At 39.5% G+C, this 26,849-nt stretch overlaps 1 protein-coding gene across 2 annotated transcripts in view; it reads left to right on the top strand.

The window, feature by feature from the left end:
* Window positions 1-26,849, top strand: part of Lrp2 (LDL receptor related protein 2) — a 177,899-nt gene that overhangs the window by 137,766 nt on the left and 13,284 nt on the right. For both annotated transcript variants that reach the window (XM_074071047.1, XM_074071046.1), the window contains 17 exons: window positions 1,218-1,395; window positions 2,370-2,566; window positions 3,215-3,460; window positions 4,150-4,278; window positions 5,199-5,318; window positions 6,516-6,632; window positions 7,294-7,410; window positions 8,239-8,376; window positions 10,705-10,827; window positions 14,190-14,318; window positions 16,896-17,027; window positions 18,088-18,219; window positions 19,866-20,009; window positions 21,438-21,603; window positions 23,221-23,349; window positions 24,643-24,863; window positions 25,637-25,813. In XM_074071047.1, the coding sequence (XP_073927148.1) occupies window positions 1,218-1,395; window positions 2,370-2,566; window positions 3,215-3,460; window positions 4,150-4,278; window positions 5,199-5,318; window positions 6,516-6,632; window positions 7,294-7,410; window positions 8,239-8,376; window positions 10,705-10,827; window positions 14,190-14,318; window positions 16,896-17,027; window positions 18,088-18,219; window positions 19,866-20,009; window positions 21,438-21,603; window positions 23,221-23,349; window positions 24,643-24,863; window positions 25,637-25,813 (2,595 nt within the window). The remainder of the gene's footprint in view (window positions 1-1,217; window positions 1,396-2,369; window positions 2,567-3,214; window positions 3,461-4,149; window positions 4,279-5,198; window positions 5,319-6,515; window positions 6,633-7,293; window positions 7,411-8,238; window positions 8,377-10,704; window positions 10,828-14,189; window positions 14,319-16,895; window positions 17,028-18,087; window positions 18,220-19,865; window positions 20,010-21,437; window positions 21,604-23,220; window positions 23,350-24,642; window positions 24,864-25,636; window positions 25,814-26,849) is intronic.

Raw genomic sequence — 26,849 nt, 5'->3', positions numbered from 1 at the left:
TGTAATTCTAGCTACTTAAGAGGCAGAAGCAGGAAGAGAACAAGATCAGGAAGATCATGGTTTGATGCCAGCTGGGGCAAATTATTCGGGAGACTCTATCTCAAAAAAAATGTCTAACACAAAAAGAGCTGGTGGAGTGGTTTAAATGAGAGGGAGAGCACTTGTGTAGCATGTGTGAGGTCTTGAGTTCAAACCCCAGTATCACCAAAAAAAAAAAAAAAAAAAAAAAAAGACACATTTAAGCCCTAAATACCCAAGAAAGCACCTTTAGAAAATAAGGGCATTTCTTTATCTAGCCATAATGTAATTACAACACCTAAGAAATCAACAGCCATCTTAATTCTGAGTTATGTTTTCTTTAAAAGAAATGCTTAGAATCAAATTATAATCATTATAAAACATATATTAAATGTCTATTTCCATGTGATATTGTATTATTTATCAAATAAATGTTAATCCTGTCTTTTAGAAGATAGCAACGGCAAGAGCACAGCATACTTTACGTTCTCATGAGTTAGGGAATCTATTTTCTTTGCTTGTGAGCTTGTATTTCTCTCCCTGCAATGAAAGCCATTTGATGTACAGTCTAGTGAAAGTGTAGGGTATACTGTAGGGTAGATTAGCCTTTCTGCATCTGTTTTGTGATGTCTTGCTAAAACATATGATAAATATAGAAGTAAGGAAGAATACAAATTAGCAAAATAAAGGTATTCGGTAATTCTTTTTGGAAGTTAATATTACTCATATTATCTTATTGGAAGTTGAAATTAATTTTCACTCTCAAATAACTTAGTAAACTTAGTAAAGACACTGCTCAGCGTATCCATCCATTAGGGTCCAAACTTCTATTGCTTGTATTCTTAGGATGAGGGGACAGGATAGTGTCTTGTGGAAATTAAAACTCTCACTCATGAATGTGACCTTACTTGCTTTCCCAGATCTTTGAGAAATATGTCTTTTCTAGTCATCAAAAACACCAGGGAGTGGGCCCTACTTCAGGTAGCACATACATGACTTTCCTCAAGCACAAGGTAGTTGCTTGCATAACTCTATCATCTGTGGTGTTTAGGAACTTTGGGAAAAGGATAAAACTAGGATAATGATTTTTCTTTGTCTCTAAGATATAATTAGTTCAATGTCAAGGGGCAGGTATAAACTAGGTAACTGTGCTTGACACTCTAAGCAAAAATAAACATGTTTTCTTCTTTTCTTCCTAGTGAACAATCCCTGTAGAACCAACAATGGTGGCTGTTCTCATCTCTGTCTCATCAAAGCTGGGGGAAATGGGTTCACTTGTGCATGTCCTGATGACTTCCAGACCATTCATCTGAGTGACAGAACCCTGTGCCTGCCCAAGTGCTCCAGCACCCAGTTCCTGTGTGCTAACAATGAAAAGTATGGCACCCCTGTCCTCTTCCCACTGTCTCTCCATCCCTTAGACACACACTGAACTCTGAGGCTCCCAGACATAGAGCTTCTTTAATGAACGAGGACGGTGGTTAATTGATTTGGCTCATGTGGCACACACCAAGAACCCTAGTTTCCAACTTCAGATAATTCTTCCCTTGACTAGAAGGAATTCATTAACCAAACAAATAATGGCTGTGTATGTAAGTTTTTATAGAGAGGAAGGAAAGTTTTTCTTTTTTCTAATAAATTGTCCTGAGTATGAGGGCCTGAGTACATATGCAAGTTCTGAAAAATAGCCATTAAGGGGGTAAGAAGCTTACTGTCTTTTTCACACCTGCACTGCACTACCTCCTTAGTTACCAGGATTACACATTCAAATCCACTTTTGATCATTTGTGTTTGCTGTGAAACGTGGCTATGGATTATTTCCCTAACAATGGTCACAGGCCATTGATGGCCAGGGGAACTGAGTCAGCCATGTGGCACTAATGCAAATCCTAGCATTTGAGATGCAATGGCAGATTATTTTGGTGATTAAATAAGATGTCTGAGATCAAGAATCTAGCATACACCTTTCATAACATAGACTCTCAACAGATTTCCAACCAACAGCCAAATGCTTATCACCTTGCCAGATAATCATTTGCTTCTAGAACCATAGCTCAAAACACCCATTCCATTTTTTGTAGTGTAGGTAATTTCATCATCCTACATGAAGCACCGTTTCAGTGTGTATTTAGGTCTTTAAAACTCTATTCTATCTCACTAAGTGATCTTTTTTCTGAAAATGTACCACAGAAACTGGGATTTAATTGATCCTGTTCTAGGCTCCTGGGAGAACTCATGCATGGTATTACTTGGGATTTGGTGGTAATTTCTTCTCTCCAGATAGCCATTACCCACTCCTCTGCCCCCCTACTAGTGCTTTTCTAGAGAGGTGTTGTACTGTCTCTGTGCAGGTGCATCCCCATCTGGTGGAAATGTGATGGACAGAAAGACTGCTCTGATGGCTCAGATGAACCAGCCCTGTGTCCGCATCGCTTCTGCCGCCTGGGACAGTTCCAGTGCAGGGATGGCAACTGTACCAGCCCCCAGTTGGTGTGCAATGCTTACCAGAACTGCGCTGATGGCTCTGATGAAGACCCTGCTCTCTGCCGTGTGTTGAATTGCTTTACACCCCATTTGCATGCTTCTATGTGTTAACTTGTACAGTGATGATTCTGTAGGCATTTCTTGAATACCATAAATGAAAAGCCCTAGGAGAAAACTGAGGTCCCAGCTTATATCTGTTTTTATATATTTTAAAAAACAGAACTTGTAAGGTCTTTCCAAACCAGATGGTTAGAAACATCGTTGCCTACGTTGGTGTGCTTCACTGTGTGAGGCATGAAATCCTTCTTGAGCTAACATTGAGGATGAAATGAGGAATTTCCCACCTCCATTTTAAGCAAGGACTCTTGATTGTACTATTTATTTTAAAAGGCAAAGAAAGACTCTTCCAACTGAAAATAACACATCCATGATGGTTGGAGGACCATTGTCCAATAGGGGAATGGAGACAGGAGAGGGTGTGTTTAGCAGCTGAGGGGATTCTGCATGCAAGAAAGAGATATTTAAGAACTTGGGAGACTGTAACAGTCAAAGGTACAACTATCCAGGTAGTGGTAATGGTTGATAATGAGTGCATTCGGATATAAGTCCTATGAAAAGAAATTGAGATCAAGGTCTCCAGGATCCAGCAGTGTAACTTTGGAGCTTTCATTCTGATACCTCCTAAGCTGATAACTAAATTTCCTGCTTGCAGAGAATCATCGGTGTGAGTCCAATGAATGGCAGTGTGCCAACAAGCGTTGCATCCCAGAGGCCTGGCAGTGTGACACAGTGAACGACTGCCAGGATAACTCAGATGAAGACAGCTCCCACTGTGCCAGTAGGACCTGCAGGCCAGGCCAGTTTAGGTGTGACAATGGCCGCTGCATCCCTCAGAGCTGGAAGTGTGATATAGACAATGATTGTGGCGACTATTCAGATGAGCCCATCCATGAGTGCAGTAAGTTCCTTGGGGAAGAAGGGGCAGTATGACCACAACAGGTGACAGGAGGATCTTCCAACAATGGAGCGAGGACACGGAACCCTCTGGTTCCATCCCATGGATGCTCCCTCTTAGTTTTTCCTGCAAACTCCAGCACTGCGAGGCAAGGCAGAACTAAAATGCTTATAGTTGGGCCAGATGGTTTCTGAAGGGGCTGACCCCTCCTCTTGATATACTGAATGTCTAACCTTGCAGAACATGGCACAAGAACTCACATTTTGCGTGTCTAGAACTTTCTCATTTGAGAAACCCTGTGAGGTAGAGAAGGTGGGGGTTAGCCAATTCCCATTTTATAGATGAAGAAAGTGAGACTTACATCAAGTGAATGGTTGTATTACCATTTAGTGGCAGAATTAACACTTCAACTCAGGTGTTTTGCTCAAACCCAGACCTCCCCTACCCACACATCACAAATTACATTGCAAACCAAATGCATGATACTGAAACAGTGAGAAGACTAAGACTATTTTTCTGCTCATTGTACACAGATGATAACTACAACAGATGCATGTCGCCAGAGTCCATTTAGTTGGTAACATGGTAGTTGTTTCTGGTCCTCAAAGTAATAATGAGAAGGTACCTTCTGGTAACATTTGCCAGCAGGACTGAAACCTCAATTCTGACTTTGTTGTCTCCTCCCTTTTCAGTGAGTACTGCCCATAAGTGTGACAACCACACAGAATTCAGCTGCACAACAAACTACCGCTGCATCCCACAGTGGGCCGTGTGCAATGGTGTCGACGACTGCAGGGACAACAGTGATGAGCAAGGCTGTGGTAGGAAGGGCTGCAGGGGAGTGGGGGAAGGCAGGAAGACTGCAGTATCAAGTGCTCTTCTTAGGTGACAGATGAGAATGGATTTTCCATGACGTTGTTCCTTTTTTTTAACCTCTGAAAAAGGATCATTCATTGATTCTTCAGTAACATGAAACATTTTTGTGGCAATTCATAGGGTTATGGGGGGAATTTAATTTATATTATCTGAAATGATATCTGATCACACAGGATGCTATAGTTGAGGAAGATATTAAGATGTTAAGAACTTGTGTGACTTCTCCCAAATGTAGAACCCTTATTCATACTGAAAAAATTTAAATGCCTTATCTAATCTTATGGATGGATTAAAGTTGGTGGGAGTAGAGAAAAGACTTGGTATGTATCTCCAAAGAGACATTTCCAAATCAGAATATCTTACTTGATGACCGTCATATTCTGAATGTATTTCTGATTTTTCTCATCATCCAGTGGGCAGCAGTAGTTTCTCTGGCAATGTGGGAAGAATTTGTAGACATAAAACCAGATAAACAAGTGGAAGTTGTCGTGATTAGGTCGATACTCTTACTTGAAACTCTAACTTGAAAAGGTGTCTATGAGTGTGTGTGGTTCAGTTGGAATATAAAAGGCTATTTTAATAACACTGAGTCTAAGTCACTAAAGGCAATGTGACAGAAATATCCTATTGACTGGTAGCATCCTTGTTGCCTTTCTTATCAGGCCTTTTTTGCAAATTACAAACCAGACACCATGGTTAGCTCAGAGAAGGCCATCGACTAGGAATGTTGCTGGCACTCCTGTGTCTGGGAGCTTTAAGAATATGCTAACACAGTTCTCAGGCTGCCTCGCAGGGAAGTAAGTACTGCTTGGTGCATTTCTTGGCTATTGGTTTACGAAGTCTTGGCAATGACTATGCTCCGCAGAGGCCATTGCATGCAGTCCCTCAGGGGACTTCCGCTGTAGAAATCACCAGTGCATCCCTCTTCGCTGGAAGTGTGATGGATATGACGACTGCGGAGATAACTCAGATGAGGAAAGCTGTGGTAAGTGATCCCAAATGCCACCAGGGCTGGGATGACTCACCTGTCTGTGCCATTCAGCTGATGGGTATTGGTTGGTACTTTTCTGCTTTCTTTGTAACTAAGGACATACCTATCTCCTTCTGAGATGCTTGATTAATCTTTGGGAGGATGAGATCTGACTTTAGTCTCTCAGATTATTTATTCAACTTTTTTTTTTCCCCAAAAAGAACTTGAGGGGACTTTTGTTAAAGAACAAACATAATATGATAAATGGAATTGAAATAGAAAGTCAGGACCAAGAGAAGTAGGGGAAAGTAAGGCACTAACCCCAAGACCCTTCTTCATAAGCTTTTTCCCTAAAATGACCCTAGGAGCAGAAAAGCGAAAGCTTGTGTTTGGATTATTGTCCTTCCTGGAGTAACTGACTCTTCTAGGAGGGTTAATGGTTAAATATTAGATTGGTGTTTAGTTCCTTTCTCCCAGTTGAAGGTCTGACTACAAGAAATTGGGCAGGGAGGCTGGGGAAAGGAAGCCAAGAGCTGGATCACACCAAACGAGATGGTCAGTCCTGAAAACCAGATATATTTTGAACACATCTTCAGTGAAGTCCCAATCTGAGCATTTGTCTCTGACTCATGATATATTTTCAGTTTTAGATTTTCTAATATGAAATACATTTTAACTTCAGTCACCTTTTGAAAGTAAGTCATAATCTCTACTTATCATAGGCAATTGAAAATTATGTTGGTGATTACACCTGCAAATATCAACTAGCCAAAAACTTATTATACAGAGGGTAATTTGACTTTATTGTTTATTAAAATAGTTCCTGTTGAATCTTATAAGAGGTTATCTAGAGCTTTATGAAATAAAAAATGATCTTACAGTCAAATCACCTTTGGATAAATCTCTTTTATAACTTTCATTTATTTATTTATTTATTTATTTATTTTTGGTGCTACTGGAGGTTGAACTCAGGGCCTCGCACTTGAGCCACACCGCCAGCCCCCTGGCTAAACCTCTTAAAGACTACTCTTTACAGCCTTGAAATTAAGGTATGAGGTGTAGTTTCAGAAGATGGATGATCTGTCCAAGCAGACCTCTGGGACTGGGACATGGAAGGGTGTTTTTGCATAAGGTGCCTTGTCCAGTTCCCAAGCCTGTCCTGTGTGTGTGATTCCCGATGCACACTAATGGCCACATGGCTTTCTTTTTCAGTTCCCCGGGAGTGCACAGAAAGTGAGTTTCGATGTGTTGATCAGCAATGCATACCCTCTAGATGGGTCTGTGACCAAGAAAATGACTGTGGGGACAACTCCGATGAGCGGGATTGTGGTAACTATCAGAGGCATACTGCGACAGAGTAGGGATTTCAAATTGGTGTTGACAAGGTTCTTTAGAAGAGTGAAATGTCTTAGGATATAATATAGAAACCTGGGCCTGACACAGTGGTTTCCATTCTGTATTTTCAATGCTTTATTTTTAACTTATAGCAGTCTAGGTTGATCATAATAGGAGAAAATAGCCAGGAATTTTTTTTAAAGTCTCATGTTAATTTAGACTTTCCTTAGGAGCAGATTTTCATCTACATTGGCCTTGGAAACAAACACATTGGTCTTCCTAGTTTTCCTTAGAAGTTTGCCTTGGGACAGAAATCCTAAACCCTAAATAATTTTTATAGCTCTTTATTGATTTAATGTTGAGTCTGAAGAAAATCAGGAGACATTCAAAATTAGGGAATTCTTATTTCTGAGAAAAAGCTTAAGAGCTGGAGATTATTTAATAGAGGGGAGATAGAGATGTCCATCCCCATCTATTATTTGGAGACAAGTGAGTTTTGAGAATTTATTCACATGTTAACCACAGTTGTGGTTTTGCTGTGAGCCAGGCTCAAGGTGTGGACAAGAATGTGTTGACGTCTTCATTACACTCTCTGTACCTAATAATTGTCTGAAAATGACAAGGCCTTCCAGGAATGACGAGCTTTTCTTTTCAGAGATGAGGAGCTGCCATCCCGAACATTTTCAGTGTACAAGTGGACACTGTGTGCCTAATGAATTGAAATGTGATGGAAGAGCCGACTGCTTGGATGCTTCTGATGAATCCACTTGCCGTAAGTCCTGGGACACCTATGCTCTTGTGTTCCTGAGGGTGTGGATATGGTAGTTTAGATGCCTCATCCACCACTTCTTAGATGAAAAGACCATAGGAATTTTCTATTCAGTGTCCACTGATGACCCCAGTCCACCTGGGCTCTGAGTAATTATATCCACCTATTTTCATGGTGGTCATTCAAACTCATTTCAATAATAATATTTTATGTAGAGAATGTGTCTTGTAGTCTGTGCTAGCAAACAATATATTATTAGTTACTATGCAAATCATTAATTGAATAAAAACATTTCAGGTAAAGAAAATCTGTTGATGAATAAATGTATAAATGACTTGACTGTTAATACAGCATATGGAATGTACAGCATTAAAATTTTTCAGAATTGCATGATGATGGTGTATAAAATTATTAAAAACGTAAGACTAGCATGACTACTACCTTTTAGTCTTTATGAATCACTGAATAAATATTTGACTGTTGATAATTATTCTTGATGGATATTGTTGATGATATGGTTGTCACATTTTAAAGCCTGGTTGTAAAGAAACTTTTTAAATGCATGATGGGTAAAGCCTGTCCTAATGTAGCTGGAGAGTGCTGCCAAGTCTTATGCTATCCTGGAATGATTCATGTCACTGAAAACAGGGCTCAGATAACTGTCCTTAACCTATACCCCTTCAGAATCTCAGACAGGCGAAGGCCACAGTTCATGGGGATGAATAAGGAAGAGCAGGTTACAACAGCAGGAGCTAGGGGAGAAAGAGTGAGAAAGCTTTCCCAAATGAGTGAATTTGTCTCATGCTTTGTGTGTCTCCTTCCCATCAACAGCCACTCGATTTCCCAATGGCACATACTGCCCAGCTGCTCTGTTCGAATGTAAAAACCATGTTTGTATCCCGTCATTTTGGATATGTGATGGGGATAACGACTGTGGCGATGGCTCTGATGAAGAACTTCATCTGTGCTGTAAGAGGGAGAGAAATGGACCGAATGGAAGTGGCATTGTCTGGAAAAACCTTGCTGTTTCTAACATGTACTGTGCTTGCTATCTTGGAGGGCACTTGTACAATTTTGGAGGACAAGACATGTGATCAGTATTAGTGTGATTTCACTTGGTCTTCCCACTTCATATGAAACCTGAGAAAGCTGGGCCAACGTCCATGGTTTTAAACCTCTTACGTATGGCCTTAGGAAACAATTTCTTCACTAGAAATCTTACTTGGAAATGCCATGTGTTTAAATAGAGGCAGATCCTCTGTGGCTGAAGGCCTTGGACAGGTAGGGGGTAGATAGACTGCCACTGTCCTGCTCCGGGCGCACCCTCTGTGGTGCTCCTTGAAGTACCCTCTCCATATCCCTAGAGCTTCCAGGAGCGCATTGAGGAAATAGTAAGACCTAATCCTTCAGTCACTTTCCTTTAATACCATAATTCAAGGCTATCTAATTCCTTTTTGTTGTGTAATGCACATTTATTTTTGAAGCAAGTGAACTTGAGTTTGGGTACAGGGAGGAATCATGGGGAATGGGTGTTTCTAGATCATACCTCCTGACCTCACCCTTGGTTTAGGCCTAAGGAGGCAGAATCTCCAAGGATGGAGCCTACACAGGTGTATTTTTAAAAGCACTTTACTTTTTTTAGTTTGGTCTCCTGATTGAGAACTACCGATTTTTAATGAAGTGAAAGAAAATAGAGATTGTTTCAGTCATTTTGCTACATCCTTTGAGTCACTGGAGAAAAGCTACGGCAGTAGAGTTCTCAGATGTCTTCCCTGGGCTAGGCTAGGGGATGTTGGTATCACTTGGAAATATGTTAGAAATGCAAATTCATGGGCACCCCAGGATTCAGGGGGCCCAGAAGTCTATGCATGAACAAACCTTCTAGGTGATTCTTATACAAGCTAAAGTTTGAGGACTTTGTGTAGTAAGCTCTCAGCACAGGAGAAGGGACCCCTGGAAATATTTCTGTTGGAACTCTTTCAGACTTAGCTGCAATTTGCTTCTGAAGTTCACAATGCCTCTTCCATTCTCTTAACTGTATTTATCACGGCTCATTTTTAGCCCAGAGATTTGACTTTTAAAAATGATATGTCAGAGTCTCTCCTTCCCTCCCAGAGAACTTTAATGAGTGTATTTTGTATTCTCCCAATGGCATTCCAACACTTCTCTTGCCATCTTTTAAGCTGTTAGAAATTACCCATATTTCTCATTGTGTTTTCAACTTAATGGATCTTGAAAAATACCTAAAACATATGAAATCTTCAAAGAAGTATTTAGGAAGTTGCTTTTCTCCATAAGATAAGATGCTACAGATAGTAAAAATTAAGTTTTGAAAGGTAAGAACACACAAACAAAGAACAACACTGTTTTCTAATGTTGCATTTGCTCTTGACCGCAAATAATTCTTGCAATAGTTCTATTAACAATAATTCTGAGAACCAGCCCTGAGATCTGACTTTTTTCCCCCAGCTAGCCTCATTATAAGTCTGTCCTCTTGATATCTGTGTATGGTATAAAGAAGGAGAACCAAATAGCCTAAGTCCTTTATGTGAAAGAAAAACACACAAGTATGTGGAGTTCTCTGAACTCCTGGTACCCTCATAGAGGACCATGTCCCCTGAACTAAACAAACAAGGGATTTGAGTACTACCCCAAGTTCTTCTCAGAAGCAGCAGTTGGAGGTCTTATTCTGGAAACAAAATGAGTTGTGAGGTATCAACTATAAGTGTAAGAGGTGAGGGAGTTCAGCAAGGAAAATCCATCTCAGGGTAAAAATTCAATGAAGACTTCATGCTGTAGAGATTCAGTGACAACTGCAGTTGGAAGGACCAAGCAGGCTGGTGGAGAAGAGCCTGTGTTGTGCTTGCCTTCTCAGGATCATCAGTGTCCTTGCTCTGTTGGCTGCAGCCACAGGACCTTTATAAATGTCCCAAACCCACCATGCTCCTCGATGGTTCAGCCTTCCTCTATGGAGCCTCTTCTGACCCTTCCTCCCTGTGTATGAGATCTCCCAGTAGGAGCTCATCAGTGTAAACAGGCAGTCAATGTGTAAAATTGTTCCTGCTAGAATGAAGTGCTGTGAGAACAAGGACTGTGTCTTTCTAGCTCATCATTATATCTAGTGCCTAGCACCATGCTTTGGTGCATACTAGGGACTCAAGATGTGTTTGTTGATTGGTTAATCGTGTGAGTAAATGAATGAAGTAAGCCTGGTACTGGATTGGCATGGAGGTTAGAGATATCGCACTTACATTCTACTCTTAATTTGCAGTTTCATCTTTCCATCTTTCCTTTCAGTCAGTGTTCCCTGTGAGTCACCACACCGTTTCCGGTGTGACAACAACCGCTGCATTTATGCTCACCAGCTGTGCAACAGTGTAGATGACTGTGGAGATGGAACTGACGAGAAAGAAGAGCACTGTAAGCAAAAGGCGAAAGGGAGAAGGAAAAGCAAAGGGCTCCGATGGTCTGCAGTTTGCAAAATGTACCTCTGGGATTTCAGTTTGTTGGGTGGAGGCTCAAACTCTACCTAGAATAGTGTTATCTCTGCTGATGTAATTGCTTATGATATCATAAACACATGCATAACTCAGATTCAGCCCTGCCCACTTCTTCCTATCTCATTTGAGCAAGATGTTGGCAAATCCTTTTATATTTTAGTCTTTGTCTAAACATTTAATAAGCTGTTTTCTTGTCTTTTCTCATATGAACATGAGAGGAAACGCTAAATACTGGCCGAGTCACATTTAACACATGAATGGGTTGTTTGTTTTCAAAGTCAAGGTTGGGACACTCTTCCAGGTGCTAAGGCACATGAGTGAGTGTTCCTCCTCATGCTCAGCTGAGAAGATATTGCAAAGTTAGGCAGCACTGGTGTTACAGAGCTTATCTATTAAACTTCCTGAAAATGGAAATTAATTTCTCATAACACAAAAATGACAGATTAGTTTAAGATAGAAGTTTCATTCTGGCTGTATCTAATAGTTTCGGTATTGGAAATATCTCTGCTTTTCTTGCATTTTGACAATGTTTGAAAAATCTATCCATTGAAAAAAAGAGTTGATTAATTTTCTGGACAATTTAATTTGCCTAGAAAAAAGTCGGTGAGGGAAATGATTTCCCCTGACTCCAATTGCTTTCTTTCCTTTTTCCTAAAGAGACATTATCTGGAAAAAGTTAGACAAACACCTCTAAGTTTTCCATTCTATTACTGATGGGGCTTTAGCATGCTCTGCCTTAAAAAGCACTTTGCCATCTTTCATCCCAGCAAGGCCCATGTGTTAAAGAGGATGACACACAGTGTCATGGGTGACACTGAAGTTTTTACCTTTATTATTTTTTGGCACACATAAATCTGCATTTGAGGTACTGCACAAAAGAATAAGACAGAAATAAATCATTTTTGAAGAACTTGAGCAGGTTTCTCCTGTCCCCTTTTTTCTTTCCATGTCCCCTGTAACAATGTCATTGTTCTAGGGGAGCAAGGCATTGAAAGCACATGATCAAGTGCCAGAGTGACAAAAAAGGAGACTAACTTCTGTTCTTTTTAGCAGAGGAAGCACATCTGCCCATCACAGTAAGGAAAGTGCAACATTCCAATGGCTTAAAAGCAGAAAAGGTTCTCACTCATGCAAAGTTTGATAGAGGTTAACCATTTGTCCTCCATCCTAACCCTTTGCCGCCAGCTACAAATTATTTTCACTGTTGCCAAGGCAGGGGAAGAGAAAAGTGGTGGAGGCATACAGGTTTTCAACTCCCCAGATATGGAAGTGACCAGACATCATTTGAGGGCAATTCATTGATCTGAACTACTCATATGACCCCCCAAGGGCATTGGGAAATGCCTAGAGTTTTAGTAAGCACCATTTTTTTTTCTCTGCAATTTACTCTTGTGACACTAGATATCTCTTTATGCTTTTTCTTCTCAACTGTAGAACACCTTTAACCCCTCCCCTAAGGACTAGAACTCAGTCAAATTCAGTAACTGAAACCCAGGAGCTCTGAGTAGTGGATGTAGTCATTCTACCAATTCCAGATTCCTCTTGGTGTGGAGACCCATAAACTAGTAGCCTAGTTTTAGCTGTGCCACGTTCCCCAGCAGAGAGTAGTAGAAAAGGGGAAACACTTCCATTTGGAATGAAAGAATTAGAGACTCCTTGCAACCACCAGTGTGTAACAATTCTGAAATACCACTGGGCTAGGATGACATGTTAGTGTAGGATAGTCCTGATTTATGTCTGTTGTCTTGGTGGAATTCTTGATAGCACCGCTTTCTCTCTCTAGAGTGTACTGGCTCAGAGAGTAAGCTACATGGAGATATTGTGAAGGAGAGTGAGGAATTTGATTAAGTCAAGGCACTGCTCTGGGAGGAGCTCCTATATTCCTTCCTCCTCCTGGTCTCTGACTCCACCCTTTGGAAGTTTTCCCTTGTCCATCTTCTTCATCAAATGAAGAGGGACTAGGGGAATAAGCCCTTTGTAGGGGATGTGCTGCTTTCTAGCCCACTTGCTTGTAGCAGGTTGGCAGCCCAAGTGATTCTTAAACAGTCACGGTATTTTGGCTTATTTGGTCACATATAAGCAAGCATTTGACCTATTTGCCTCCAGTTTATTCTAAAGTTAATCACCTCACTCAGTGTTCCTGTTGAGACAGCTTAAATTCTGCCTTATTTGTTTGCTCGCTTTCGTGTACCTCCATATTAACTGATTGCTACTTAAATTCAGGCCATTTAGAAAAATAGATGGACAGTCATTTTGTCCATCTAAGAGGCTTTACTGGGCCTTTTAAACTTCAGACTCTTCCTATTTTGGATTTTAAATGTAGTCAACTTTTCCCACACTGTAAATTTCTGGCCTTTATTCTTTCATTTCTACTATAAACCAAGTTCTTCCCTTAGCTCCTTTCTTTCTTAAATGACCTTGCCACAGCCAGGTAACAGCAGCCAGTGCACATTGCTAACATCTGTTTTCTAACCTCTTAGATCGTCAAGTTCAATAAGCACATGACCTACCTCCTGATTTTTCTGGGGTGACAGCCTTATCAAATGCTTTGCCATGGTGCTCCATCTTTTTGCCTCAAATATCAGTTTCTTCATTGTCTCCTGAGTGTTCATTCAATACCAAATATTTTAGGTTTTTGATTTAGAAGTTCCCAACTTCTCTCATCACTCTGTATGATTCAGAGTAATTAATACTAGCTACTGCAACCAACAAATCCCACAGTCTCAGTGATGTAACATAACAAAGACTTCTTTCTCATTCATACGAAGGCCAGTGACTTGCACATTCCTCCTCCTTCTTGTAACTATGCCACCTGGCATATCTGGAAAGTGGGTTGTGGCAGCAGTATAAGAGAAACGTGGAATTTTAATTGCTTCAGCCCAGAGGTAAAAACTCACATCCCATAGGCTAGAACTGGTCACAAGGACCCAACTTAAATGCATAATGTAGGAAATTATGCATTTATCAGGCAAGTCATAATTGTATCTGCCATAGAGGAAAGCATCTTGTTTCACAGAAGAAAATTTTCTCCTTTTTGTGGGTCTGAGTTTTGAACTTAGGGTGTTGCACTTGCAAAGCAGGCACTCTACAACTTGAGCCATACCTTCAGTCCATTTTTGCTCTGGGTTATTTTGGAGATGGGGTCTTGCAAACTATTTTCCTGGACTGGCTTCGAATCATGAGCCTCCCAATCTCAGTTTCCCAAATACCTAGGACTAAAGGCATAAGCCCCTGGTGTCCAGCTAGGAAAAAGTTTGACTCTAACTTATTCTTAAATTACAGGTAGAAAACCAACCCCTAAACCGTGTATGGAAAATGAATTTAAGTGTAGCAATGGAGCTTGCATTCCACATCAGTATGTATGTGACAACGTTGATGACTGTGGTGACCATACTGATGAAACGGGTTGCAGTAAGTAAACACTTATTTTTTTTTTACTTCTATATAGTAGCAACTCAGGTTTTACCTAAGTGAAGCATGCAACAGTATAAAGTAGATGATAACCACATCTTACTCTTTAATTTACTTTGTGCTCTGAACTGTACTCAACTCCCCAGCTACATGTTATTGAGCACTTCCTCTGTACCACAGACATTGTGCTACTCTACACTGGTCATCTCACTTCATCCTTATAACAATCTTATGAGTTAGGTATTATTTTTCTTTTAAAATAGTATATAAATAAGGAAACTGTAAATTCATTGGCCAGGTCTTACTGTCACTATGAAGTTGAATCAAGATTTGAACTCTGATCAACCTGACTGCAGAGGATATCCTCTTCACAGTTCACCTCTCAGCACCTTAAAGCTACATATTTATTCATTAGTCTGCATACTTTATCTTAAGCTAAATGCAGTATCCTTGGCACTTAGAAGAAAAGTGTCTGAGGGTGGTTGATAGAGATGGAATTCCACAGAGGCTCTTGGAAGGAACTGGAATTTTTGTTATTAAAGTAGAAGGAGGACTTTGGATTGGGAAAAGATGATGTACACAACCAACAGGTGTTCTAGGTCAATATTTTGATGGAAATTTTGGACAGTATCATTCATACCCCTGTGGTCCATTCATAGCTCATGAAAATTTTCACATACATCATCTAATTGTTACCAGGCTGGCTGCACTGGGTTGCTGCTACTGTGAAGCTCTATAGTGGTGCTTCCCTTTGTGAATAATCAGACATACTAAGTTGGTTTGCTACTTATCCTACAAGCCTTCCCAGTGGGACTTGGAGTTCTTGATCAAACAAAGTGACTTGATTAATTATTTGAAAATTAAGAATATGACAATTTGCAAAGCTGGTTGGCAGATTTGGGTTTTGACACTCCAAAGACAGATAGGTGAAGAGTTGTGGGAGTTAAGTCAAACACTGGTTTCTCTTTTAGCTGCCTATGCCAGTTAAAAGGGTTAAAATCATCTATCATATTTTCTATTGAAATGACATTTAATTGAAAGCAGGGAAAACAGGGTCATTTATATAAACCCTACAAAAATAAACATTGATTGATTTTCATTTTCTATCAAAGTGATAAAATCTAGAAAATACATTGCTAATCAAAAGTAGGGTCTGGGGGTGTGCATGCTTATCGTGTGTTCAATGCCCAGTATTTGGGGGAAAAAGGAGAAATCATTTGAATCCCATAAACTAAAAAATATTAATCTCTATTTTGTGCACATATGTACAATTTTTTGGTGGTACTGGGGCTTGAACTTGGGTCCTCATCCTTCGTAGGCAAGTGTGCTACCACTTGAGCCACACCTTCAGACCAAAAATATTTTAAATACTTAAAAAATTTAAATATTCTGCATTGAATAGTTTTATAATCTTTTCCTCCACTTAGTTATAGATATTTCCCATATCCAAGTATCATTTGAGGCCTTGAATCTTAGTGATTGTATAATAATCCATCATGTAAATAATCAAGACTCATTGCTTTCAAGATGCATGCTTATTTTTACATTTTAACATCTTTGAAATCAAAGTGCATTTTACAATTGATAACATGACATAGTATAAGTTCCAGGCTTTTCTGTTTCATTGTTACATAAAATAATAGTATATCAGAGGTGTCTTAGATGTGATAAAATACAGTGCAAAATAATTTAGTTCCTTCTTTTCAATATATTCAGTAGTATTCAACATTTCTTACTATAAATAATCCTATAATCCTTAAACACAAATAATAATGCATATTTTTATTTATTCCTATGGAAAAAATCATTAATATGAAATAACTGTATAAAAGAGTATGGATATTTTTATTTTTTATTTATTATTTTTTGCAGTTCTGGGGATTGAATCTAGGGCCATGCTAAGTGAGAGCTCTGTTGCTGAGCTATATCCCAGCCTAGTGTGAATACATTTAGAGCACTGGATCTATACATACATACTATCAAATTTCTTTCATGTATACCAATTTGTGGTTCTAATAGTAGTTGTATAACATGATTATGCATTTGACTGCACCCTGGCCATACTTGATCTATGTAATTACTTGATCAAGGTTTGACACATTACAGTCTTATTATTACAAGTTTATGATTGTGTTCATAGTTTTGTGCTAACCTGCATTCATGTATTTTATCTATCTATCATCTATCTATCCATTTATCCATCTCCCTACCTACTGATCTATTTTTCTAGAAAGGGATGAAAGATAGAAGAGTAGGTGATGATACTTGTGGGAGTCCCTGACTCCATGATTCTGGAGTACAGAACTGGATGCTCTGAGGGTGAGCCTGGCAGTGCTGTGTTTTACGGGAAATGGCCTCAAGGATCTAACATGTTATACATTTGTTAGATGGCATTTAAGCCATCTCTAGAACTCAGAATGCAGATGCCCCTATCTTCTCAAATGCTTCTGGAAAGAGGACATCTCAAGATACAATTGGTTATGGTCAGGTGCTCCTTCTGACACAACACTCATCTGTTCATTTGTGGCTGATCTGGCCCATACATTTCATTTGCAATGCTGGAATTTTGTTTTTCAGACATGGGAAAAGACAGAACATGTGCTGAAAATCTTTGTGAACACAATTGTACCCAGTTAAATGATGGAGGATTTATTTGCTCCTGTAGAACTGGATTCAAAGCTGGTACTTTGGACAGGAACTCCTGTCAAGGTAAGATATATTTTCTCTAATTCTTGTTAAGAGAACATTATACTTTATAACTCCTCTACCTGTTTACTTTTATTAAAGCTGTCACATAATTCCCTTAATGGTGCCAACATTGTAGTTCTCAGTCATTAAAATATTGAAGAATGCAAATTGGTTTTTCCCCTGCATACATTCCCTCTTACCAGTGCTGGGATAAATGTGTAGCAGAAAGTACACACTCAGTGATGTCTGGGTAATTAATATGAATGATGAAGGATTTGTTAATGATGGGTGCTTATTGTATCAGTGAATGAAATCAAATTTTAAAAATCCAACATGGGGCTGGCGGAATGGCTCAAGTGGTAGAGCACTTGCCTAACAAAGCTATAAGGCCCTGAGTTCAAACCCCAGTACTGCCAAAAAAGAAAAAAAAAAAAACCTAACACAAGGCTTATTGTCTTTACCTTAAGTCAAACAACACATTTATTGCACACCTACTTAACTAAGGCAGAAGTGAGTTCTGGAGCTGGAAGATAACTCATCAGGATTGTGACTAATGATATGATTTTAGGTGTCTTTTATTATGTGAACTTCCAATGTGTAATTCATCTGTAATACTCAGATTATCTAAAGAGTTTTTTGGGGTGCTGAAGCTTAAGAACTCAATTGAAATACCAAATTAATGACTCTTGTTCCTGAAGCTAGTTAGTAGAAGGGAAGTAATACCAAATATCAACTGTACAGATGCTTTCTGGAAAGCAAAAATTTGTTCTGCTATTGTACAGAGTTACTCTGCTTCCATTAAAACTGTTTCCATTGCTGGCCAGCTTTGGGACTTTGGCTTAGTGATAGTCCATACTTCCTAGAATTTTGTTTTTAAAGTTTAAATGAGGAAAAAAACATTAAAAGTATGTGAAACACTCTGAAACTTACTAACTGTTCCAAGAATGTTGACATCATTGCTTATTTTCATTTGCACTCTTCTTGATTCTCATTGCTTGTGAATATGGATTTAAGAAAAAACAAGGTCTTTAAGGAATGGATTGGAACAGATGTTGAACATTTGGTTTTATTTTGCCTGCAGACATCAATGAATGTGAGCAATTTGGGGTTTGTCCCCAGAACTGTCAGAATACCAAAGGAAGTTATGAGTGTTTCTGTGCTGATGGTTTTCGGTCTATGAGTACCCGTCATGGAGAACGCTGTGCAGCTGATGGTATGATGCGCTCATGTTGGGATCAAGTGTCTTTTGCGGGGGAAATAAATGCTGATGAATATGATGTACTAGGAAATAAACTTTTGACTTGAAGAATCTTATTTTTAACTTGCCAGTTACTTCTCTTCCAATACCTCCTCAGTTGTTCTTCTCTCTCCTTCTCTGCCAACTTAAAACATTATTTAGTCTCCCAATGAATATGTAGGGATTAAAACAAGAGTCAGCTCTTCTTTGTTATTCTGGATTTAGCCTCTTGTCCACCTTGATAAAAACTTCAAAAGTGGGCAACATGTTGCCCTTAAGAAGACTCAGTCAACAACAAAAGTTTGAAGTAGGATAGTGACCAATAGAAAGAAATGAACAAGGCCTTCTAGTTCCCACTCCACTGAGGTCAGGGGCTGAGGCCATGAGATCCAAGATGGGCACAAAACAACATTGAATTGGGGCAAATAAAGGGTGCTGCTGAGATATCTCTTTGTTTTTGTTCATGGACTACTGATCACAGACAGAGAAGAGACTGGTGCATTCAGAACTTCAATCATTAGTTTCATATTTTAAACTAATGCCAGTATCTGAGAATCAGGCCAGTTAAAAAGTGGTAATAAATATGAGAAGAAATGACAAAAAAAAAAAAAGGAATGTAAGTCAGAGACCTGATCTAAATCAGCACATCGTTGAAATTTTTACTAGTGTTTAAGAAAATAGCCTTTTCTTCTCTAAATTAAGGCCAAAATGGCTGTTCAATAAATTCATATAAGTTGGGCATGCAAAGCATACGTTTGACAAGCATACTTAAGTATTTTATCCTCCAAACATTTTTTATAGTGATTGGAAACTAGAGTAGAAGGCATTTGAACAGTTGGTCTGGTATTAAGCAGAAAAAATTTAAATGTTTAAATCTTTTAACTAAGGAGATTACTGAAATAAATTAGAATATTCATATAAAACATAATGTCAAGATTGAGCAAATATGTAAAATGAACTTTTAAAAGTTATTTAAATTGCATTTGATTGACATTCTGTAAGTAAATTAAAATTTAAAAATTGTAGACAAGCATCTTGGGATGAGTCACTGTTGAAAGAGATGCTTTAGGTAAAAAAAATTTTAAATCAAGAACATATTGGATTTTTTTTTCTCACTAGCTAGAAGCTATGCTGGGTTGTGGACATAATTACCTGCTAAAAGAATCATAAAATCTGTCAGAAAAGAGTTAGGAATGAGATCTCCCTGGTAAACTTTTAGTGAGGCTGAGAACATTGTAGTTCTTCTGCAAGACTAAATATCTACCATCTTGTCTGTTTTAATGTCAGTGGGTCAGGAAAAAAATTTTCAGTGAAAATGAGGCCCCTCTGTAGGCATCTCAGTCTTGTCTAAACTGCCACTGAGGACAAAGAATACAAAACTGATACTGTCCCTGACAGAATTGTTACCTTTACACCTCAGATAGGGACAGGAATGTCCACAGTCATGGGTTTTGTAATTCAGCAGGATAGTCAAGTTTTATTGGTTAACAGAGATGGTCAGATTCCTGTATCATGGTTATTTAAAGGAAGGGGAGTACTTACTATGTATTTTATAACCTACTTTATGTTTTAAAGTTCATGTAGAATTCAACCAGATAAAATTGGCCTTGGCTTGTTTACAGGAAACCCACCTTTATTGCTACTGCCTGAGAATGTTCGTATTCGGAAATACAATGTCTCATCTGAGAAGTTCTCAGAGTACCTGGAAGAGGAGGAACACATCCAAAGCCTTGACTACGATTGGGATCCTGAGGGCATAGGCCTCAGTGAGTTTAAACATTGGCTCTGTCACTGACATTATTGACTTTTTGAATTTTTAGATGTTGAATTTTGGAGAATTTACTTTGTAATGGGTAGACCTTGTTGCATGAGTGGAAGAGCAAAGTCCTATCCAGCATGCTCCAGGTGTTATATGGTGGCCTTGGGTTCCTGCCAACCTTTCCTGACTTCTCTCTAAACCTTTTCCCTTCAGCTTGTGTTTCATTATCTCCCTATCCTTGCTCATTTAGCTCCCATTCTTCTATTTCTATTTGGACCTCAAAGACCCAGTTCTAGTGTCACCTCCTCTGTGACATCTGTCATTCCTCCTGGCAGAGTTCCTCAAACACTCACCCATGAGCCTGTGGCATTTTAAACATGCTTCTATTAAAGCATGGTACATGGAGGAAGACAATTTTCACATATTTTCTCCCCATCCCGTACCCATGTGCTCTTTGGAAACAGATTGAATATGATTCAACATGTAGCACAGCGTGCGTAGTGAAGGAAAAAGTGAACAGTGCTACTGTTGAGCCTTGTCTTCTATCCTTGTCTCTCTCATCTACTAGACTAAGCAATTATGATAATTCTCTGGATCTTATTTTTTTCCGTAAAATGATATTGGTAATCTTGTTCTTCCCACCTTCCTCTGAGAGCTGCTCTGAAGAGTGAATGAGGTAATACATATGAAATGCTTTCAAATAGAATTGTAAACTATTAGTACCTATGCCAATCTAAGAGATTTTGTTGTTGTATTTTCACACTTACTTATGTAATACAATAAGATTTACTTTTTCTTTTCTTTTTTTTATTTTAACAATAAGTGTTTCAAGAATGGGGCATTCCTAGGAAATCTGTGCTTTAAAACTCACAGTCTTAAGATGGGTGTGGTGATCCCAGCACTTGGGAGGCTGAGGCTGGAGGGTTTTGAGATCAAGGTCAGCCCAGGCTACATAATGACACCTTGGATTTTTGCTTTTTTATTTTTTAAGTTACAGTTTTCCTATAGTTTAAAAATAACTGTTTTATACTATCCTATAATCTGCATATAAAAAAGGACTTCTCATCTACATGGCTTTTTAAAATTGGTATCGAGCGTGACTTCTGGTTCCCAACAGCCTGGTCTGGTTTCTCTGTGCCTTCTGTTTGGAACTAGACCTTGATTGTGATGACAGTAAGTGGCTATCTGCCCCTCTTGGAAGATAATGTATCACCTTCAAATAGAGATAGCTAAGAAAACACTAGCAAGTTATCAGTTGAAGCGTTTGTAGCTAATAGCAAAGTATGATGGGTCTGAGGCTTGATCTTACTGATGTTATTGAATTATTAGTATTATAAAAGCAATGAAGAGGTAGAGATGTCAAATGAACACTCGATTAGTTCCTTTCTTACCTGATGTTCTTAACATGCAACTGGAGATGTGTGTTCCTCTGCAGGTGTTGTATATTATACGGTGCTAGCCCAGGGCTCTGAGTTTGGTGCTATCAAACGTGCCTACATCCCCAACTTTGAATCCGGCAGCAATAATCCCATTCATGAAGTGGACCTGGGCCTGAAATATATCATGCAGCCTGATGGATTAGCAGTGGATTGGGTCGGAAGGTAAATTTGCTGCACATCTCCCTCTTGCTGAGCCTGTCTTCCTGGCAAGAGCTCTGCACTACTCATCATGGCACACGAGTTCACTTGGATCTGGGTATGGGCACACTCAGCTGCTAATGCAGGGGCTCTCCCTGGTCCCAGAAACCACCTTTGCTTATCCCAATGTGCCATGTGCATGTTACATTTCCTGTATTCTATGTATGCCATGAACAAAGCTTTAGGAAGCACCCCCCATCAAAACTCTGTATTACATTGAGTTGCCAACAGAGCTCTGGATTCCAGATTAATTTTCATTATATGGCAACTCTGTTCTTTTTGTGGAGAAATTGGACAGCCTCACAATTCTACAAGCAAGGCAGTGGAGAGTAAACATTTTTCTCTATGGTAGCTATTTGGGGGAAAGAACAATCCACAACTGTGTTTTTAGCAGGCTAGCTAACTAAAACCAACTGGAAATTCGACCTCCCTATTTAATCTTTAGGCTTGAGTTCATAGAGGTATCAGCTCCGTTCTGTTCTTTCAGGCCATCTGACTCCAGTACCTCTTTTAGGGACCAGAGTTTGGTTGATCCCTGAGTCAGAACCTCAGGTGGGGTCATCCTTGGTCATAGTGAGATGCACACTGATATACAAAGTTGTGAATAAGCCCGATCTTCCAGGAGGAAGCTCGCACTGGAGTGGCAGGGGCGGGAAAGTGATTACATGCAAAGGAGCTCAAGCGTGCAGTGTCCTGTGTCCCTGAAAATGAACTAATGATGGAAAAACATTTGAGCGGGAAGCTTCTGCGGCTCGCTGTCTTTGTGGAGAATGGAGAGTCATTCGCAGTATAAATTCATTTTCGCCTTTTAACAAACTTGTCTGCTGTTCTTGGGAGACTTGAGCTCCTCTGAAGAAGATAATTGGGTCCCTACTGTGCCTGCAGGCTAACAGGGGATTCACATCAGTGTTTTCTGTCAGGAAACAGGGCCTTAGAGAACTGTTACTGCAACTCTAGACGTTAGCACGTCCTTCTGAAAGGGAGTGACATTGGCAGATCTGTCTTCCTGTTTGAAGTTTTATCTCTTTCTCAGCCCATTTTAATGAGTGAGGGAATTGAGAAACTGCCAGAGCTCTTTCTGCTTGTAGGAGACTGACACCTGCAGACATAGAAGTGGAAATAAGGGCAGGTGAAATGCTATTTTCCTCATCTTTGGAACCGAAGCCAGATTTCTGTTGATTCTAATGATTCCAACAGAGCCCTTGCTAAGGACGAAATAGACTCATGGGCAGATTAAAGGGTCAGCCCACTAATTCCGAGGACTTCTACCTGGAAACCCTTGTCTTACACTAATAAAGATGCGAAGCCAGTCTAACTGCCGTGTCCTCCACCATTACTGATCCTGGCTGAGCCAGCTGCTTTGGTTGATCAGGCAGGAATCTCCTCCATCCCTCACCCTTCCACATGTAACCTTCCAAAGATGTCCCCTTGGCTGAAGAGATTAGGTCGTTGGTTACAAGTATCCGAGTAGCTATCTTGCTGGCCAGAGCTTCCAAAATAAGTTATCACATCTTCAAACCTCTTCCCCTGAAGTGATCAGTCTAGAGTTTTTCATTGTTAATTCTACTCTCCTGAATTCAGGCATATTTACTGGTCAGATGCCAAGAATCAACGGATTGAGGTGGCTAGACTTGACGGGAGGTATAGAAAGTGGCTGATTACTACCCACCTGGATCAACCAGCTGCCATTGTTGTGAATCCCAACCTAGGGTGAGTACTGGAAGGAATATCCCCACTGAATTACCTTAAAATTACATATAGTGATTTCTTTTTCCTAGTTGCACTGAAATTGCCCTTTGGTTTTATTTTAAAGTAGAATCTATGACTGTATAGAGAATTATAACATGCCCTGGGATCATATAGGACCAACAATTTCTGATGGAGAAATTCCTTTGAGAATATAACTGAGAATCTTTCTGGTTACCTGAATTCCTTATCTGAACTATGAAATTCTTTGTGGATTTAACCACTTTAAGTAAAGGTTTCACCAGGATTATTTTCCTTTTATTTGGATGCTTTAAAAATAACCTATTCTCTGAAATACAACTATGGAGTTGGTCCTATTTCAGTGGACATAAATTTATTTCCAAAATATGAAAATACATAAAATAACACATCTATACATACATCTTACTGATTGTAGTTTATCTATAAATCATCTCAGCATCAGAACTGGTTTGGTTATTTTTCTCTTCATTTAAGGTATTTATTTGGATAATAAATAAATTGATATCCACATATTTAATTTAGCCTCAGAGTAGTGAATTTTTTCAAGTAGCCTAGAATACCTTCTCTATTTGAACAGGACCAGTACACCAATATTTGCATATATAACACTGTGAGCTATTATTACTTTGATTCTGTTATCTTACATATGTTAAATTATGCCCTTAGAAATCCAGCAATAACACTTGAAAGAAGCTTGTCTGAGAAGATTAACTTTTAATGTGGGCTTGACCTCAACATCGTCATTGCTTCTTTATTTTACACTATAATATCTCACATATTATATTTAATAATATCAAGAGACTCTCCTTGTCTTCATTAAAGTATAAAAAGTGTCACTTGGCCAGGCACAGTGGCTCACACCTGTAATCCTGACTCCTTGAGAATCGAAATTGAGATGATTGTGGTTCAAGATTAACTCAGGCAAAACGTTCCCAAGACCCCAACCAATAAAAGCTGGGGCATGGTGGTGTGCTCCTGTCACCCCAGCTACATGGAAAGTGTAAATAGGAGGATGGTGGTCTGGGCCAGCCTGGGCACCAACAAGAGACCCTAGCCGAATAAAGCAAAAAGGGCTGGGAGTGTGGCTCAAGTGATAGAGCACCTGCTTAGCCAGCATAAGGCCCTGAGTTCAAAACCCCAGTATTGAAAAAAAAAGTGTTGCCAAGTCTTAGATCTCTGTAAAAATCTGTTGATTACCCTGTAATGTTCCAGTTTCTGTGGTAGAAGGGAGCTTCACTTGATGAGATGCCACAATGAAGAAAACTTGTGTTTCAGGCTTATGTTCTGGACTGACCAGGGAAAGAACCCCAAAATCGAGTCTGCCTGGATGAATGGGGAGCATCGCACCATCCTGGTGGCCGAGGACCTCGGCTGGCCAAGTGGCCTTTCAGTCGATTATTTGAACAATAACCGGATCTACTGGAGTGACTCCAAGGAGGACGTCATTGAAACTATAAAATACGATGGCACGGATAGGAGAACCATTGTACACGGAGGTTAGAAATGAGCTACAATTTAATGTATTAAGTAATTGACCAACATATCTGGAGTCTTTTTGCCCATTTCTCAAGAATGAATCCTGATTTTAGGAAATAGTTTATAGAATTGCTCAGGTAATGTGTCCAGCTACTAATGAAGTGCAAATGAATCCATCAGTAATAATTAAACCACTTTCACCATTTTACGTAACTTTTTAAAATGCTTCTCAGGAGCAGAGACTGAAATAACTGAGATTTCTGTTAGGTTGCCCTGAGGTGGTGCTTGTGGATACCGATGTTAATCCATGTCTAACTGCTTCTAGACACATTAATTTTCAACGTGCTAGGTTGCTCATTAATGCACACAAGGAAACATCAAGAAGAAAAGGAGAATTTTTTTTTTCTTATCCAGACTGCAGAACTTAGTGATCTGGTACATATCACATTGTTTCCCTATCTAACCAGTAGTGTCTTACATTGAAAGGAAAAAAATAAAATCTCTGCTCTACAAATTGTTTTCCAAAAATGGAATAGAATTAGCCACTTGAAAGTGAGCTAGTGCCCTATAATTGGTGTCACAGTATGCATTAATATTGTTTAGTTTCTGTCATCCTGACCTCTCACTGCAGCATTTTCATGGTCATGTGTACAGAAAGTCTGCCTGAATATCCTGGAGTTTCAAGACATTGCGTTAGTAGTTAATTGAAGCAGAAAGACATCAGACCTAGAAGTCTGAGCACTGTGTTTTGGTAACTTTGTTTTGTTTTGTTTTTTCCACTGTGGATGAGTAGCAATGAAGCCGTACAGTCTGGACATCTTTGAAGACCAGTTATACTGGGTAGCAAAAGAGAAGGGAGAAGTGTGGAAGCAAAATAAATTTGGGCAAGGAAGGAAAGAGAAAATGGTGGTAGTGAACCCTTGGCTCACTCAAGTTCGAATCTTTCATCAACTCAGATACAATCAGTCAGGTAATCACCAACCCTGGAATAAAATTCCCTTGTTATCATTTCAAAATAATGGACATAGTGTTGGAAAAGGGTAGGGGATGATAACAGGCTACTCTTGGTGCATGGAAAGGGTATGTGTGTGTACGTTTGTGTGGGTGTGGGTATGGGTGGGTGGTTTAACCATTTGGACCAAAGAAAGATAACATTGGAGTCGAATGAAATTATACAAATCATGATCAGTAAAAATAAGATAAAACCAGTTCACTCCTCATTGTTTGGAGCCACACAGTCCAACAGGCATCAGACCCCTGCTAAGTTAGGTTAACAAGTCACGAAAGTGGCATTCATGGACATCCGAAGTCTTATCCGATATTAAAATGGCAAGACCAGGCCATTCAGATTATTCTGAGATGTGTGCACCTTACTTTAAAGTTGTCAGTCATAGCATTTTTACCTCCTTTCTCTTTTCTCATTTTCTTAGCTCTTGGTCCTGTGTCTTCAGGTTACCTGTATTCTAGTTCATGTTTCAGCATTGTGTGCAGCAAGATGAAAGGGAAAGGATAGCTTTGAAATGAGGATTCTCTCTTCAGTATTAACACAGACATCAGTCACTTCAATTAATCTCTTTGTAATGAAGTTTTATTGTCATCTCAAGTAAGGAGCCTGAGGCTAAAAAAAGATTTCGTAACTTGTGTGCTTAAGTCACACAACTAATGTATGAGTTTTAAGCTCAGAAATTACTTTTAAGTTAAAAATTCTATCCAACCCAAAGCTCAGTGTCTTTCTTGTCTGGTCCAGAGGTCAGCATGTTTCAGGTTGAATTCTACAGCTGTGCAGCCTTGATAAGTCTCTCCCTTCTATCCATATAGTGAGTCAAGGGTAGAGTCCACTGCCATTCTCAGAGCCAGAATTGGCCTCGGTCAATTGTAGCTCAGAGCTGAGAATCCCAAGATCACTCCAGTGGCAAGTGCCTTTTCTAGGGAGTGGCTCCCTTGGGTTGCTGGTAGTAATTAGCTCTCTTCAGCCCCCTCTCAGACCCTCTAAGCCCTACCAATAT

This window comes from Castor canadensis, chromosome 4 (genome assembly GCF_047511655.1).
Source record: "Castor canadensis chromosome 4, mCasCan1.hap1v2, whole genome shotgun sequence".
Classification (NCBI taxonomy): domain Eukaryota; kingdom Metazoa; phylum Chordata; class Mammalia; order Rodentia; family Castoridae; genus Castor; species Castor canadensis.
This window is presented reverse-complemented; position numbering and strand designations above follow the sequence as displayed.